This window comes from Apiospora aurea, assembly GCF_038362705.1.
Source record: "Apiospora aurea strain CBS 24483 chromosome Unknown utg000009l_segment0_segment0, whole genome shotgun sequence".
Taxonomy (NCBI): domain Eukaryota; kingdom Fungi; phylum Ascomycota; class Sordariomycetes; order Amphisphaeriales; family Apiosporaceae; genus Apiospora; species Apiospora aurea.
Genome location: NW_027117396.1, coordinates 423487 through 440615, shown reverse-complemented (window position 1 = coordinate 440615; position 17129 = coordinate 423487). Strand labels below are relative to the sequence as shown.

The 17129-nt window shown below is 53.3% G+C and overlaps 7 protein-coding genes across 7 annotated transcripts; 3 read left to right on the top strand and 4 right to left on the bottom strand.

Moving 5' to 3' along the window:
• Nucleotides 1-613: 613 nt before the first annotated feature.
• On the top strand, nt 614-3712 carry PG986_013249 (binuclear zinc transcription factor; the record flags this gene model as incomplete). Its single annotated transcript, XM_066849471.1, has 6 exons — nt 614-836; nt 931-1258; nt 1314-1530; nt 1589-1769; nt 1911-2032; nt 2087-3712. 6 exons carry the CDS (start codon nt 614-616, stop codon nt 3710-3712), a joined length of 2697 nt encoding a protein of 898 aa, XP_066693614.1.
• A 1212-nt stretch (nt 3713-4924) lies between these two features.
• On the bottom strand, nt 4925-6850 carry PG986_013248 (uncharacterized protein; the record flags this gene model as incomplete). Its single annotated transcript, XM_066849470.1, has 1 exon — nt 4925-6850. One exon carries the CDS (start codon nt 6848-6850, stop codon nt 4925-4927), a length of 1926 nt encoding a protein of 641 aa, XP_066693613.1.
• A 2610-nt stretch (nt 6851-9460) lies between these two features.
• PG986_013247 (uncharacterized protein) lies at nt 9461-10556 on the bottom strand (the record flags this gene model as incomplete). Its single annotated transcript, XM_066849469.1, has 4 exons — nt 9461-9610; nt 9668-10211; nt 10264-10345; nt 10400-10556. The coding sequence occupies 4 exons, from the start codon at nt 10554-10556 to the stop codon at nt 9461-9463; spliced, it is 933 nt and encodes a 310-aa protein (XP_066693612.1).
• An 861-nt stretch (nt 10557-11417) lies between these two features.
• On the top strand, nt 11418-12136 carry PG986_013246 (uncharacterized protein; the record flags this gene model as incomplete). The annotated part of the gene is made up of 2 exons (XM_066849468.1): nt 11418-11538; nt 11595-12136. 2 exons carry the CDS (start codon nt 11418-11420, stop codon nt 12134-12136), a joined length of 663 nt encoding a protein of 220 aa, XP_066693611.1.
• PG986_013245 (uncharacterized protein) lies at nt 12133-12621 on the bottom strand (the record flags this gene model as incomplete). Its single annotated transcript, XM_066849467.1, has 1 exon — nt 12133-12621. The coding sequence occupies one exon, from the start codon at nt 12619-12621 to the stop codon at nt 12133-12135; it is 489 nt and encodes a 162-aa protein (XP_066693610.1).
• A 388-nt stretch (nt 12622-13009) lies between these two features.
• PG986_013244 (uncharacterized protein) lies at nt 13010-13344 on the bottom strand (the record flags this gene model as incomplete). Its single annotated transcript, XM_066849466.1, has 2 exons — nt 13010-13222; nt 13300-13344. 2 exons carry the CDS (start codon nt 13342-13344, stop codon nt 13010-13012), a joined length of 258 nt encoding a protein of 85 aa, XP_066693609.1.
• Nucleotides 13345-13937: 593 nt separating this feature from the next.
• On the top strand, nt 13938-16477 carry PG986_013243 (uncharacterized protein; the record flags this gene model as incomplete). The annotated part of the gene is made up of 3 exons (XM_066849465.1): nt 13938-14526; nt 14745-16342; nt 16403-16477. 3 exons carry the CDS (start codon nt 13938-13940, stop codon nt 16475-16477), a joined length of 2262 nt encoding a protein of 753 aa, XP_066693608.1.
• Between the last annotated feature and the right edge of the window lie 652 nt (nt 16478-17129).

Here is a 17129-nt window from a genome sequence, read left to right as displayed (position 1 = left end):
CAGCTTGGGGCTGGTCCTTGTCAAGACTATGAGACCTGGAGACACAGGTAGTCGCCGAGAGTAGACTACTGCAGCGACCAATCAACAAGCAAGCCCGGCAGCCTGCTCCGGTTGATGAGTATGGGTATCTGCGCATGTTGCATACCTTCTCGTCATTTTGCACCTCGCTATCGGTCCTCAATGGTTGGCATCCGTGTAAACATATACAGAAACAAACATAGAAGTAGTAAGTGCATGAAGCCAACCTGATGACATCAAGCCGTCATCGATCGCTTCTCAGATTATCAGATGGTCGGTCGGCCTTCGGGCCAAAATCACGCCGTCTGAGCATTTCAATCTGTCCGAGGCCATTAGGTAAGCAGCCCAAGCCATTCAGGAGACAGTTGTTGCCTAACAGCACGAAAAAGTAAGCCACAGTAGCAGACGAGGTTGACAATGACAACGACAGCAATAGAGACACGACGTATCCATGTGAATGTGTGAAGCTGACTATTCTCGATTTTTTTTTTGTTTGATTCCCTTCGCTCTCCTCCCATGCGCTCCCTGGCCTCGAGGTTGAGCATCTGATATATCTACCTCGCCCTCCAAGCAACGTGCCCAGCCTGACTAAGCAATGCCTCCACCAATCGTTGTTGGTGATGACACCCCTGATTGCCATGAGCAAACAACCGAGGCCCTGGCTTGTGTCACTTGCCGTGCCCGCAAGCTCAAGTGCAATCGGGTGAAGCCGGCCTGCTCTCGCTGTGCCCGCGTCAAGGGGGAATGTGTATATCCCGAATCAAGGAGGAAGCCGGCCTTCAAGCGCCGGAATGTCAAAGAGCTAGAAGCTCGCCTGGGTAGGTGGACTGACTCCGGAGCCCGGAATCTCCCTGAATCAGGGCGTGGTTTAATACTCAAGCCCATCTGACAATATACATGCGAAACATAAAGCTCAGGTTGAGATTCTCCTCAGGGACGTTGGGACTGAAAAGACGTCAAGCCCAGAGAAAGCAGAGAAAGAGAAGCCCGACGAAGCTGCTGTTGAGTTCGGCTTTCCTAAAGCATCACAGTCGCAGTCCGACGATGTCTTCTTTCAGGGGATGGACTACAATATCCCCCCTGCTTCCACATCAGGAGATGCAAGCAACATGTACTCCTTCAACTTCTCTGCAGAGCCCTCTGGTGACTTCGGTACCGCCAGCGACTTCTTCGGAGGTGAACTCCTTGGCCTGGGTATTTCTGAGCCAACCCCCCTTTCGAGGTCATGGAAGAGCTGTAAGTTTCACTCCGAGCCTGGCCCGAAAGATGATTGTGCCCAACTCATCCGTTCACAGCCACCAGACCTTCTTCCAGCGCCAGTCTGAAACCATCCCTATTCTCAATCAACAGCGGTACTTGCAAGAGTTCTACTCGCCGCCTCATATGAAGCCGCCCATGTGTCTGCAGTATGCCATCTGGGCCATCGCCGCCATCGAGAATAATAAATACAGTGCCTCGCGCGATGTGTTCTACCAACGAGCGAGACAATACGCCGAGGCAGATGAGATGAAGGTCAGTCATGCCAACCAACTGCCTCATCGCCAGGTCCTGTGTACTGATTCCATATTAGGGGCATGGCGAACATTTCCTCACAGTGAGACATGCCCAGGCATGGGCTTGTATTGCAGTATGTGAAGCCAAAACCATGATGTTCACGAGGGCAGCCATGAGCATTGCTCGTGCAGTGCGACTTGCCGAGATGATGGGATTGCAACGACTTGATTGTGGCCCCGGCGAAATGCCACCAGCAAGTGAGTATCACCACGTACAAATTCACCCCTTTTTTCAAGTGTCATTGGATCCAGTGCATGAGTTACGCAAGAACCAAAAAACGCTCCACAGCTTCAAAGGCTACTGCAGCTGATCGCATGTGACTAATCCGCCCGTAACAGTTCTTCCACCCAGGGATTGGATAGACCTGGAAGAGAGAAGACGCACCTTCTGGGGAATCTTCTGTCTGGATAGTCACTGCAGTATATCGACCGGATGGCCTACCTTTGTAGACCCGAGCGAAGTAAGCTGCACAGTGCTGACGTTGCTGTCTTCCAAACTAACACAGAATACGCAGGTAACTACGCATCTTCCATGCTCTGAAGCAGCGTTCCGTAACGGCGAGGAGGCAGAATCTTGTACACTTAATGAGGCTCTCAAGGGGTACCCATACAGCAGCTTCGCCAGTTCGGTGGTCATATGCCACTTCTTCAACGAGATCCTCAAGCACGTCCACCGGCCAAGGCCGGACGACTTCCCAGAAAACTACGAGTTTGGAAGATACTGGACAAGGCATCGCGATCTGGACAGCACGCTTTCAAGTGCTTTCATGTTCCTTCCCGAGGGGTTCCGGCTTCCTGATAACTACTGTGATCGTACGGCCGTACACACCAATCTCAATCTTCATGCATCCATCATCTGCTTGCATCACGCGGCCATTGATAAGGTCGATAAACACAAGCTCCCAAATCACCTCAAGAAGGCCAGCCACACAAGACTTCTCACCGCAGCCCAAGAGATCGTCAACATCATGAAGACCATCAACACTACCAAATCGCACCCGGTAGGTGCACCCCTAGCCGAGTTCAGATGGTTCCCCCCTTGGCTACAGCCGCTGACGCTTTTAATCCAGAAAACACCCCTTGCCGCTCTGTCTTTGTACTCTGCAGCATCCGTGTACATATATCACTGCAAAGAGACGGGGGTGTCTGGGGCGGTAGATAATCTCAGTTACATCGTCTCGACTATGTCCGAACTGTCTCAGGATCACTACATCACCCGCGCATTCCTTAAGCAGGTGGCAGCAGATATCGAATGCAACAACCTCGAGAGCTATGTGAAGATCCCAAAGTTGGGTAATTTACCCTCTCATTTTGCCAATGGCGATTGCCACGTCCCCTTGCTGGTTCGTTCTTCAGTGTCCCGACACCACGGGACACCGCCGGTCCCTGGACAAATTCCACCCAGGAAACCGGCCGCGGGGATGATGGGCAAAAGCCCCGGCCTCTCGGGCGATTGTGGTGTCGCGTGTCTCAATGGAGGCGTCAGGGACGCCGTACGCGAGATAGTCCAGTCGATCCCGGGCGACCACTCGAGTCACAAGCGGAAACGTCAAGCTCCGGTCAGATCCCCGACGGAGGGGACATCAGACCTGGATGATGGAAGTCCTCTCTGGGCCCAGAGCGGATCCCTTGGGTACCCCGAGTCCTTCTCGTCGAACTCGACACCGCCCGACTCTAATATGAACAGTGCGGTGACAGAAAGCTGCCGACCCCAAGACCTTAACCTCGAAGCTCCTAGCCTACAGGGCAACGGCCCAAACTCGTGCACACAATCATTATTCCCGATGCCCTCGCTCCCGCACCGGACGAATTCACCATCTATGGCTGGTCCTATGCAAACAACACCTTCCTCCTCCGGGGCAAACAGTGGCGGCATAACCCTGGGCCCTACAGTTATCGGAAGCCGCCGGATGCCGAGTACACTTAACACCACAGGGCCAGAACATGGACCGACTCTGCCAGGGGGCGTTTCGACGTGGGAGATGGCAGGCCATTGCATGTACTCGCAGTTCCAGAACGGGGTGGCCCCTGGCGCTTCGACGACGGACGTGGGCTCGTGGAACTTTTTGGGGATGACGGACCAAATCGACTGGGGCACTGGGACCGGCGTCGCCGCCGATACTGCGAATGCCGCAGATTAGATGACGGGGGAGTGTTCGGTTTCATTGTGATTTTATATGCATGAGCGTGGCGTTTTGGAAAGGGGGTGGGGGCAAGCACGGTAGGAGACCGTTGAAGAGAAGTAGGTTAGTCGAATGATGGTAGAACTTGGTTCATTGCTTGTTTGCGTTATATGCATATGCCCCTTGATGGATGGCTGGGCCGGGAGCACACCGGGTGGATGATGCTTGCCTGCCCTTGTTCAAGGGACAGGAATACAACGCTTCTCAACTGCATCAATGTATAGATTCGGGAGGCTTCAGCTCCTATCCTATCATATTCTTCTCTTCTCTACCAGACTTTGTTACATGCATACAACAAGCAATACGGCGATACACGAAAAAGTTCTGGTAAGAGTAGCCCCGCGCAGACCTCCTAAGCCCAACCAGATGATTGTGAAGATAGAGCGTGGTGCTTTTCATCCTGTATGTCGTATGGCAGGGTGGATTAAGGTAGCAGAAGAACACATGGTCGATACACCCTTCTCTTTGTCTCACATTACACTCCAGTTATTTGACTTCACCATATCAGACCATCCAAGCCATGCCCAGCTATGGACAATATACAAAACACGGGACAAGTAAGCAGGGAAGGGCAATTTGTGCACGAACAATGCGATCTCAATTATGTATTACGAATTAATCGTGATTAAACGAGCCCGCATACGGGACCTGTGTCGAAAACAATTCGACACTTCGCTTCGTAGGACAACGTCAGGTTCCAGGTGATGGACGAGTCCAACCTCGAGGATACAAGTAACCACGCTTTTCGAACTCCCCCAAAAGGCGACGGCGACAGAGTGATGCTGCAGTCTGGTGCTTCTAGGCAGTACCCATATACTCGAATGATGGTCAGATGCCGCTAGAGCTTGCCTGCGTGTCTTGCTGTGCAGTGTCAAGCCAAACCAGACCATTACCGCGGTTGGAATTCGTTATTACGTGTGCCCGTGATGACATACTGGCCTGGTCCTGTAGACTCAAAACCGTCCGAATCCCGTCTGTTGACCTCGCCCGTCAAGAACAAGAAGGTCCCAGTGTGGCCTAGCAGCCATTGAGAGAGCCATTCCAATGCACACTCCAACCACGCATTTGCCAATCCTATGCAGTCGGATGGTGCATATGTCGCACCCATAAGGACAAATGCCATTATTATACAGCTCTCCGCAAAATGAGCTATGCCCGAAAAGGATACTGCTAATTCGACTTGCCGGGGTTCGCATCTGCCGAGCCTTCGTGTGCCTCGATGAGATCCTCCATCATGAGCCGCTCGCTGAAGCTTTTCGGGGTGCCGCTGGATTGTCCACGGGCCGGTCGATAGCTAGATGACTCGTCCAGACCACTGCGCCCGTCAACACTCCCGACAAAGGAGCTCATGTTGCCCAGCTCCGATGCTCTCCGAATTACTTCGCTGTCTTTGACGCTAGACATGCTGAACGGACGCCCTCTAAAAGAACCTATTGAGGCCGCCGAAGTTCGAGATGGCGTTGACGTTTGCGGGGTGGCAATGGAGTTAGGTTTCTGTATGGATACTGCGGGAGACGTTGCAAACAGAGTAACTGGAGATTTGTCATTCTCAGATTCTTCCATTGAAGTCGCTTCCTGTCCATTGACTTCCTCCTCTTCTTCCTCCTCCTCGAGGTACTTCTTCGGCTCCTGTACATTCCCGTTCCGTTTTGACTTGGACGTCGGTTCAGTTTCATCGGAGTCCCAGTCAAACATCTCTTCTTCCTCTGCGTGGCCATGGCTATTGCTGTGCAAAACTAGTGGCTCACTCGATGCGCTGTCCTGCCGGGTTATGGTTGGGGTTGGCGTCTGCGTCTTGGGGACGGTCTCTGAAAGTGGAGATGGCTGAAGTGGAGAGAACTTCTTCCTCCCCTTAAACGAGCTTAATGCAGGCATCGCGAGTACATCATCGTCCTCTTCTTCGTCGGTCTCCTCCCCTTGCCCTACAATCTGCTCTGTGGGTTCACCACCTCTATCCCCAAGCTTCGGTGGCTGTGATATGTGAGGTTGGTCCGCATACCCACCCGTTCCCACAGAGGTTGTCGTCTTATGTTGCGACTTGGCGGGTCTTGGCTTTAGTCCCCCCATGACCAACATATCGTCATCGTCGTCCGCATCCTGTGAATCACCAACCACGGCCCATTGAGAAGTATCTTCGTTCGACGTTCTTGCCAAAACCTTCAGTCGATCTGTACTGGATACTTTCTTTGGAAGACTCGGAGGTGAGCTGCCTAGTAGACTAACGCTGCTTTCATCTTCCTCAACGATGGTGCCCGAGTTATGCGCCTTATCGCCGGATTCTGGAATCCCCAGGGGGGACGGTAAGTGTTCCACAAAACGGGGTGACGTGGGCGGCGACATTGTGGGCAGAACCTCACCCCCTTCGACCTCAAACCGCACACGGCGGGGACTTTGCATTTTGTTGGTGGACGAACTTGAGGACCGGCGGAGGGCGCTCCTGCGGTTTCTCACGGAACTATCGTCAGATGTGTTCGAAGAGACGGTGTCCTGGGTAGGGCGCCGAGTTGGAGTAGGTCGAGTATCAATCACTGCAGGCAATGAGGGCTGCGAGTTTTGCTTGGCCTTGGTGGGTGAAGGCGTCGCTGACTCCTGGATCTGGGGGCTGTGCGGCAGCGCAGGCGGTGAAGTGGGTGGTGACAGAGTTTCTCGGCTGTTGGACTTCTCTGCGCCCAGCAAGGTCAGATAGCTGGGCGTAAAGAGCCCGTGGAACTCGCGTTCCCGGGCATGGGGGCTTCTAGGGCTCTCATCTGGAGCCGGGGTGCCGGATGTATGGGGTAGAATTGGCGGCGGGGAGCCTTTGTTGCGTTTCGAACGATCGGCGGTGGCAGCGGACTTGGAGTCGTGGGCGCGGCAAGTAATGTTGTTTTTGATGGGATTGGCCTGGTCAAAGGCAGGGCTAATGGCCGGGTAGTTGTGAAGGGAGTCCCTTATCGCATGCTCGACCTGGACCGAGACATGATCTGTCGCATTCTCCAAGAGCGAGCGGGAGTACCGCTGGAATTCGGTGGCCATTTCCTGGCGGTGGTCCTGGACCTTTTGCTCAAGGTCGCCGAGCTTGTGGAGGAGGTCCGAGGCGAGGGTGGTGGCATCGTCCATTGTCAATCCTTCTCTTTTTGTCCTGGGGTTCTCTGGGATGTTGGTTATATGTATGGGCGGCCCTTATTATGGGCGACCTTTCGCAGTGGCGCGCGCACACACACAAACCAAGCAAGCCAGCAACAACAAGAGCTAGTGTGGGTTTTGCCTTTACCCTATAAAAGTCGAAAACAGGCGCCAGTGGACAAAGGAGCCAAACCCATCGAGCATCACGGCGAATAACGTTGGGGCAGGCAGGTCTGATGCATGCACAACACACACTCACGCACACACGACTTTGACGTCTAGACCTCGCTCAAAAGAATTGGAGAAAATGTGGGTGTGGATGGGATTGATTAGGTTGTGGTGGCCACCGCTGGCCACTGTGGTGTGGTCTGTTGTGCAATGCGGGATCGGAGCGGGGAGGGACGAAATGGCCTGGGCGCAGTGGTCTGGCTGGGAGAGTCGTACGAGACTGGCAGACTGGGTGCTGGCTATCAGACGAAGAGGAGCAGCAGCAGCAGGTGGCAGGAGCCGCAGCAGGGCGTGGAGGGGGACAAGAAAGGAAAGGAAAAAAAAAAAAAGCGGCGCGTGATCACAATCAAGGGCGATGGGCTGGTGGTTGATTGCTGGATCTGCTAGGGTGCATCCATGCGGCTATCGCTAGATGGTACATGGTAGAGTGGTCCGACCAGGAATTTGGTGAAGAGGCCTATGTCGTACAGTAGCATCGGGGCCCAGGATCAGGAAGCCGACCGGGATCGTCGAAGCTTGAGCGGCCTTCCAGAACCCAATCTGCCAATCTCTCCCCCTCTCCGTCTCCGAACAGCTTCTAGAACTATACCTAATGTACAGTGTCAAGGGTGGTAAGGGAATACAACAAGTCAGAAATGCTCAATTGCTTGCTGATCTCTCTGCCCAGCTCGGCCAGCGCTGACTGCCTGCCTGCCAGCCAGCGCTGGCCCCTGGCACCTGGTGGGTGTCTCGGGTACTCAAGTGGTACTGTGGTTGTGGTGTGTGGTGGCAAAAGGCAAAAGGTGGTGTGCCCAGATTAGGTGCATAGTGGATCCAAGATAAGTCGGATACTACTTGTACTACATCCATTGGATCTTGCCGGGCATCCACCCGTTCGGGACGGTACAAGTACGGCGAGGGGGGCCGACGAATGAAGAAATGAGGCTGCCCTTGGAAACCAGCCAGCCTGTGGTGTCGGCTACCAACTCCGGCAACCTATGCGAACGCATCATGCATCATTACCGCCTGGTCAGGGGGAGAGTGCTCCTGGATTACACCCATTCAATATCACGCCGGCGCCTCCAACTATATCAGAGCCAGCCGCAGAGATGGCCTATCAAGTATGTACATGTATATACTACTATGCATCTAAGTCAGCACCAATCACATTCTCGAGTGCCACATGGTGAAAGTAGCGACAACTCTATCGACCTCGAACCCGCTACCCTAAGCCGGTAGTCCAGCCACTACATACCATACGCGTGTGAACACGTCCGGCATGTCAAACCAACATGATCTTAACAACTGCTGACGCATTGGCGTAACAGCTTTGTTTACCACAAGTCGTCACCAACGTCATAGCCGCGCCCCGGCTTTGTTTGTCTCGTATCGAGGGATACAGGTCAGCGGCCGAAAGACGCCATGTACGCATTCCTCATGAACTATCAGAGATATTTGCCCCCCCTCTTCCCCTCCTAACCCAGGCCACTGCACGTCACAACCATCTCCTATTGGTTCGCTAAAGACCAGCTCGACCCGGAGGCGGAAAGTTTGCCCTGGTAGCCTAGACGATGTCAATCCCCTGAAACTGCCCCTTTTGGGGAGGCGTAATCGCCTAACGTCTACTAGTCTATGCGTACATAATTCCGATAGCTTATTTTGGGAAGTCATATGTAGCGGCATTGGCAAAGCCTGGCTACATAGACATCTTCCACCGACTTGGTAACACGCACTCGAGGTGCAAGAGTTGGCGTACGAAGGGGTAGCCCATCAACTGATGCAATTGGTCATATTGTCCTGATGAATCTCAGCAATTGCCATTTTGACTTATGACTTCAATGTCACATCTCGTAGCGCAGACCTCTGTGGAGTTGCACCGAGAGCAAGCCGTCGTTCCTTGATACGGATCAAAGTGGTTTCGTGCGCCTCCGTCCGACGCCCTTCGCTCTTCACCCCTGCTTTGTAGATGGGTGACGCCCTTGGGGTCAGCACCGCCCTGCTATTTGAAACTCATGAGTTCAATTCTGCTGCGTAGAGGTATCGGTTGGTGCGTACCCTGTATCCCTTCTGACCGCCATCCCCAACCTCTCCATCAGTCTTGCTTTCAATCAATGTCGAGGAAGAACACTGTCGGGCTTATTTCTCTTATATGGTAAACAACTTTGAACATGCAGTAGTTGCAGACTAGACATTGACTCTATTAATCGTTATTTATACGGATAGAACTAAGCATTATCACAACACCTAACTCTGCCTCTATCTAGAAGTGCAAAAAGTGCTACGACTAGATCAGTAAGACCAAGTAGTTGCCCGAGCACTCAGCTCGAAGCGCAATATACTCCCTAGAACGTCGAATATCATATACTTGCCAACAGCAGAGGCATATAGCCTGGACTCTTAAAAGGCAAAGACCTGGTCGGCGAGCTTGCTAACAGGGCGAGCCTTTTCAAAGCCGAGACTCTGGCTTGCCTTCTTCAAGCCGCTGACCATGGGCGGAGGACCGCAAATCAGCAACTTGACATCCGGGGCAGCCTTGGGCAGCCATTTCTGCAGTAAGCTGTTAGTATTTCATCATTACGTGTTCCCATCACTCGTTTCACTCACCTCAAGCATCTCAGCGGTAACGTAACCGACACCACCAGTCCAGTCCGTAAGGGGCTTGTCCAGAACATAGTGAACTCTGAAGCCGCTGTCCTCTTTGGCCAATGAGTCCAGATCCTCCCTCAGGAGAATATCCGATTCCGTGACGTTTGCGTAAATCAAGTCGACCTGAGTCTTATCGCCAGCAGCTCGGCCTCGGATGATAGCTCGGATGACTTGGAGCATCGGGGTGATGCCAGTGCCGCCGGCTACCATGCCAAAGTGGCGGACCATGTTGGGAGTATAGACAAAGGCGCCCTTGGGGCCCCTCATGCGGATCGTCTGGCCAACAGCAAGCGAAGCCATGTACTTGGAGATGTTTCCGGTCGGGTAGGACTTGATCAAAAAGTCGACATAGCCAGGTTGGTGGTCGCCCGAGATGGGAGTGTAGGAACGGACAATCTCCTTGCTGCTGCCATCTTCCTGAGCAATGTTGGCTCCAATCGAGATGTGCTGACCGATGGGCAGGCCGATGATCGAGTTGGGGGCAGGGAGCTTGAATCGGTAGCTGTTCTTGGTTAGTTGACGCTTGGCATATCGCGAAACGGGGTTACACTGACATGGCGACATTGTGGGACACAATTGTCTTCTCCTTCAGCTCGAATTCCTGGAAGGCATCAGGCTTGAGGACCTTCTTAGGCTCTGCGCCACAGTTAGCGAAGGCCGGGAGGTTGGGATGGTGGCAGTAACACTTACGCTGGTCGATGAATTTCCATGCGCCCAGGGCAAGGGCCAGAAGAACAGCATACGGTACCCATTCCCTCTTGACGATGAAGGTACCGAACACCAACAAGCCTGCGGGGATGTAGATGCCGTTGATGTTACGGCTCGAGACCAAAGATTCGTCGCTCATGTTGAAAAAATCTGCGCCCAATTGGCCGTGAGAATTTTTCAAAGAGTGTGAAAAGGACAGAAGATCCTGAAGGCAAGTCAGGACGAAGGTGCGCAGTATATCGCACCGGCAAGACTCACGACCCTGGATTCTAGGGAGGATAGATTTACAATGGGACGGCCACGATGGATTTCCTCCACTCTCAAATGTCAGGGAAAAAAAGGCCGAAATCCCAATCTGTTGAGCGAGCGAGCGAGCAAGCAAGCAGCATGGAAAGCTCCGATGTGGGGACCGAGTGGACACTGGTCAGTACTTAGAAACAGTGAACACCGTCTGCCAGCCACGCCACTGGAGAACAACACCTGCCACCCGGTGAGATGGAAAGCTTCCCATGACGGCCAAACCTATTGCCGAGACGGCAGAACCCCCCAGAAACACCCTCAATCACCAATGGGATAGCATGTCGGATTAGAGTTTAGCGCGGGTGAGTCCCTAACCCACCAATTAATTTGCCTGGAAGAAGACGACAGGCACTCCCGGCTCTGGCCATCTGTTCCCTAGTGGGAGATCCGAAGTTCGGGGGCTGCTAGTCGCTAATTACGTGAGCCATATCAGGTCATCCCAACCACTGCCTCACTACTGTAGGCCGGGGCAACCCATCTCCAGCTGCCAACCTTCTAGACGAACTCTGGAGTAGGTTTGCTCATGCCAGGCGGGAGTCTATCTGACAGCTACCTGACTGCCGCTCTTTTTTACATTACAATCTAGCAGCTGTCGGATTTACCACGGGTCCTTGATACCCCGGAGCCCCACCCCCACCACCTGCCAAGAAACATCACCATACTCGGAAAGGTTGAGCGCGTGGAGTGGTTGGCCTGCGATATGGGCACCGTACCGGCTCAAGATGCGCCCTTTCCACTCACCGAGGTCGACAAGTGGGTTCTCTCCTTGACAGACGAGGAATATACGTATCATGACTGGGAGGATATGAAGAAAGTCATTGGTAAACGCCACATAGTTCGCCCAAGTCTTTATTCACTGCTGAGCGTCTATGTGTAGGTGAAAACAACTTGTCTGCATTGAAGCGCAAACCCTCGGACCTAAGAAGGTATATGACCTGGACGCAAGAAACTAAAGCTCGGTACGGTTCCATGACCAACTACCTCCTGGAGAACCGACTACCGAAGGCGTGGGGTTCACCTCCGTTCGTCTTTGCATCGCAAGTTCCCTTCCACAACCCCTCCGACTACCGAGTTCTGCTCAATGACTGGCCTTACGGCCTGACCGACGACATCAAACATATTGTAGTCTGGTCCAGGACTCCAATCACCACTGATCCCGAGACGGGCGACATGACACCCGAAAGCCGCGGCACGGTCGACAACTTTGTGAAGCGGTATTTTGTAAACCGACTTGGGCCGGGTGGCGAGAGCCGAGTGCTCTGGTTTAAGAACTGGGTTGCGCTCCAGAGTGTCAGGGCATTGGAACACATCCACGTCATGGTCAAGGACGTCGATAAGGAGACTCTGGAGGAATGGACCAAAGAACCGAGCTGTCATGAGCCAGTCATGAGTGACGTAGGAGAACCTAAGCACATTTAGGCGGCACGTCTCTGCTTCCTGTTGCCCAAAGCTGGCGCTGCTGCATCTGGCGGCTGCTGCTGCATGCCAGAGGCCATTCCCCGAGCAGCACCAAGGAGGCTATAGCCCTTGATGGCACCATAGATAGGTACAGCCAACCACAGTAGCCAGCCCCAGTTGCCAAAGAAAATGACAGACACAATGGCCCCCCATGTGACCCAAATTACATCAAACATGTACTCGGTGAGGCCAGGTGCGGATAGGTCCTCGCCAGCCGATCTCAGCGCCTTGGTTGCGGGATCAAACTTGGGCCGGCCGGTACGCTCGAGGACATACTCGCAGATGAAGCTGGGTATAGACAGTAAGATATAGGGGAGAAGAGCCCGCCGTCTAAAGAGGATGTTACTCAGGACGAATAATGAGTGGAGAATGAGAGTCCCCAAGTGCAGGTTCTTCAAGGCATCAGCGTTGGCCTTGGCAATGTGCTTCCGCGCCTTTTGTGCCATGACTGCGACTGTGATCGTAACAGTGACGTTGCTTTAGGACTTGGCGCTGTCTGTACCTATTTGATGGGCCAGACTTAGGTAAGTATCTGGCGTGAGAAGTTCCTGTAGTGGTGGAAAGAAGGGTTCCTGATCGAGATGATTGAGTTGTGCGGTGGTATGTGGTGACGGATCCAATTGAGACCGATTGTGGTACTTGTTAGGGGATGGTGCTACACACGAGGTGCTTATCTAACCTCGTCACATCAAATGCCAGAACATCAGGAGGTCGAATTATCGCTTCGAGAAAGCTCGACGTGGCTCAACGGGCGCAAATAGTCGCTGTGGGTAAGTTACCGTAGCACAGCGAATTGCCAGGCTGCCAGTGGCGTAAAATCTGCAAGTGGGCCTGCTAGTAAAGTAAGGTTAGGCTGGTTAGGCGCTCTGCTCTGCTCTGCTCTGCTCTGCTCTGCTCTGCTCTGCTCTGCTCTGCTTTGCTCTGCTCTGCTCCTGTTGCCATGCCACGGGCCTTTCCAAGACCTGCAAGGCCTGTAAAGCCGGCCATTTGGGGCGCAATCCAGCCAATGAAAGAGCCGCTCCCGTGGCTAACCACAACATCGCGAAGCTTGAGAAAGAAGCAGGTAACCAGGTAAAACGCCCTGTCATCATTCACCTTCAACAATCGTCATTTCACCACTGTACCACGGGGAAGGCGGTCTGGGTCTTTGGACGCGACTCGAGCAGCATAGGACCGACCGTTTCTTGGGCATCTCCTATTCTACCTGCATCAAATAACACTCTTTTCTCCCCTCCCCTTTTGCCTGTCCTCTGTACCGGAAAAGGTACATGCGACATGTGTCGACCTCCGCGAGCTTAAACCGACCCCCGTTCCGCTCTCATGGGCCCAACCTCGCCGCGCCGCCTCTTGAAATTCACATCGGCTCGACCTCAAACCAGATGCTCCTGCGCGGTTGCCACGCCCACTTCACGTACCTCACCACCCGAACCCACAACTCGCAGTCAAGCTGTGTTCGAAATCACGCCTTTCTCCTGAACTAGGCTACATACAATTGACCACCACGTTAATTCTTAATAATATCGACCGCGAGCTTCGAATTCGATTTCTTCGGCGTCCCGTTCAGTATCTGCCTGACAGTCCCGCGCCCATTTTCTATGCTGCGGAAAGTCTAAGGAATTTTCCCTTGACCCTGGCGCCGGATCTGTTTTCATACAAAGAACGAGGATATTCTTGCCATTGCCGCATGGTTGTTGAAAGAACATACCCCATGGCCTTCAGCAGATAGTACCAGCCTCGAGATTACGGGAAAGAGCTGCCGACTATGGCTCCTACAAGCACGGCCATTAGTGGCCAGCTCAGGCAGCTGGTCTATTACCACCTGGACAACTATTCGTACGACAATGCGCTATTCTATGCCGAACGACTGACTGCCCACGATCCACGCTCGAGCGAATCCATTTATCTGCTAGCCCTCAGCCATTTCCGCCTTGGTGACTACCGGACGGCGTGCGAGTACAGCAAGGCTGTGGCTTATAGAGGGAGCCACCTCGGCTGTGCTTTCGTCTTTGCGCAGGCATGTCTGACACTGGAGCGCTACAAGGACGGCATCACCGCACTGGAGAAGTCCAGAGGACTATGGACACACAAGACAAGTTTCGGGAGGCACTCGGCCACAAGCCGCGCCCCACACCCGGATGCGGCCACCGTTTTCTGTCTTCTTGGGAAGCTCTATCGTTTGTATGACGACAAAAAGAAAGCGATCATATGTTTCGAGGAGTCATTGAAGTCAAATCCATTCATGTGGGACGCTTTTACCGCGCTCTGCGACATGGGGGTCAATGTGAGGACACCAAACATCTTCAAATTGAACGACACGCTGCTTCAAGGTTTCGAAAACGACCTGGCCCCAGGTATCCTATCTGAACAGGGGGGGTGGGGGTGGTTTTGTAAACCCTCTGGAACCAGCTACGAAAAAGTCCTCTCTACGGACTGCAATATATGAAACTGCGGACCCCTTCGATGCGCATCGTGCGGCAAGCGGGAACGAAATGTTTCTGAGTAATAATATGTCTTCATTCGACACAGCAGAAAATGAGTTCATGGCGAAGATCAACGCTGCGCGCACTAGGATGGCGTCCGGTTCTCTTCGTATACCCGATGGCCTCGAAACTCCACCCACAAATATCCAGGATCATCCGAATGTCCCGAGACTGGGCTTGGCTCATGAACCTGCCCATGGCGCGCCAAAAGAAAACCCGAAATGCTCAAGCCGCCGACCCCTTAGACATACCGCCCAAGGTGAGCTACCGCCTAGGGGCGAGAAGGAATCAAAGGCCCCAAGACAAGGTGCAGGAAGAGTTCCCTCCGGAATCAGATTCGGTTTCGTTGAGACCGCCAACAACTGCAGTGCCGGGTTACGAAAGGAAGAGGACAGTATCTGGGCATCCTGTCCAGCCGAGGCAACAGTCGGAAGAACCAGGCGCTCCTCCGAGGCGGAGTACGAGAATCAACATGTTCCGCGGCGCCAACTCAAAAGCCAACTCGGGGGCTGCCACCGTTGGAGCAGCGGCCACGCGCGAACTGAAGAAGGCTAGGCCCCCTATCTCCAGAATTATGCGGCCAACGACATCCAGTGGCACAAGTGTCGGTCGCGCCGTGAGTGGGAATCGAAAGCCGATGGATGATAATGGCATGGACGTGGATCATGCCGAGGCCCCGAGGATCAAAGAACCACCACCACAAGCCCCCATGGTAAAACCTGCGGAACCAGAATCTGTCAAGGTCGAGGAAACCTTGAAATATCTACTGGACTTGCTGAAGAAATTCGGCGCCGGATATTTCGCCCTTTCGCAGTTTCAGTGCTCAGAGTCAATAGTTGCATTCAACTCGCTACCCAGGGTGCACCAGGAAACGCCATGGGTATTGTCGCACATGGGCCGCGCGTACTATGAGCAGGCAAATTACGGCGAAGCTGAGAAGCAATATAGGAGATTGCGGATCTTAGCCCCTACACGTTTAGAGGATATGGAAGTATACTCGACAATTCTGTGGTTTCTCAAGCGAGAAACCGACCTTTGCTTTCTTGCCCACGACCTGGTCGATTCCGCCTGGCACTCGCCCCAGGCGTGGTGTGCGCTCGGCAACGCCTGGTCACTAGCAAGGGATCATGAGCAAGCCCTACGATGCTTCAAGCGGGCAACGCAGCTGAACCCCTCGTTTGCCTACGCATTCACACTGCAAGGCCACGAGCATGTGGCAAACGAAGAGTACGAGAAGGCACTCACGGCTTACCGCCAGGCCATCTCAGCTGACCGTCGACACTATAACGCCTACTACGGTATTGGCCGTGTATACGAGAAGCTTGGCAACTATGACAAGGCTTATACCCATTTCCACACTGCCTCGGTAATCAATCCCACCAACGCTGTCTTGATCTGCTGTATTGGAAACGTGCTCGAACGGCAACGCCAGACGGTGCAGGCCCTACAGTACTTCAGCAAGGCCACGGAATTGGCCCCCAACGCCGCTCAAACACGGTACAAGAAGGCACGCGCCCTTCTGGCCTTGAATCAGTTGGACGCGGCCCAGAGGGAATTGGAAATATTGAAGCACCTTGCACCAGACGAAGCCACGGTTCACTTCTTGCTGGGCAAATTGTACAAGTCGCTGAACGACAAGAGCCAAGCCGTTCGCCACTTCACAATTGCATTGAACTTGGATCCCAAGGTATGTCCCGCGTTCTGTGCCGTGTTTTATTTGGTGATTCCAGCTAACCTCTACCCACAGGCGAGCCAGCAAATCAAGGAGGCCATTGAGAGCTTAGAGGAGGAGGATAGTTATGAGGATTCAATGATGGCATGAATACATACAAGAAAAAGACGAGCTGGTGTTTTAAGAGTGAAGCGACAACGACATAGACTGGCCGTGACGCATCCGCGAAGACGTGCGATTACGGCGAGTTGAGTTTTAGTATATCAAGGGTACGACGCAACGAGTTAAGAATACTTGGTTGCAGGGCATGCAACGGAGTATCATCACAACATGGCATTGGCGTTTGGGAGAAAAGAGGATCGAGGCGGCCTAGGCAGCATGCTTTTGGTGTCTTTGTTTAATGAAGGAACTGTTAGTGCCCCTGCTGATGCGGCGGCAGTTGTTCGTTTTTGTGTATAGGTAGCCATCATGCATAGGGTGTTGACAAGTGTACTACTACTATAGGATAGATCGATCGAGATCCCGCAATCGTCTGTTTCCCCCCAAATATTTTGAGCGAGTAAAGGCGATTCCGTCAAATCAACTATAACCGCCTATCTACCTAATCATTGATACATGTCGTGGTTGCCTCCTTGCGGGTGCCCATGTATTCATTATAGCTACCTCGTGTACTACTTTGTTGAGACTGCATCCCTCCAGTCGTGCTCTCTCTACGCGACGGACCACGTGAACTGAGGCTTAGCTTAGCTCAGCTTAGTTGCCTTGCTCCAGGTTCTGGGTCGCGAACCCGCCTGGAATAAAG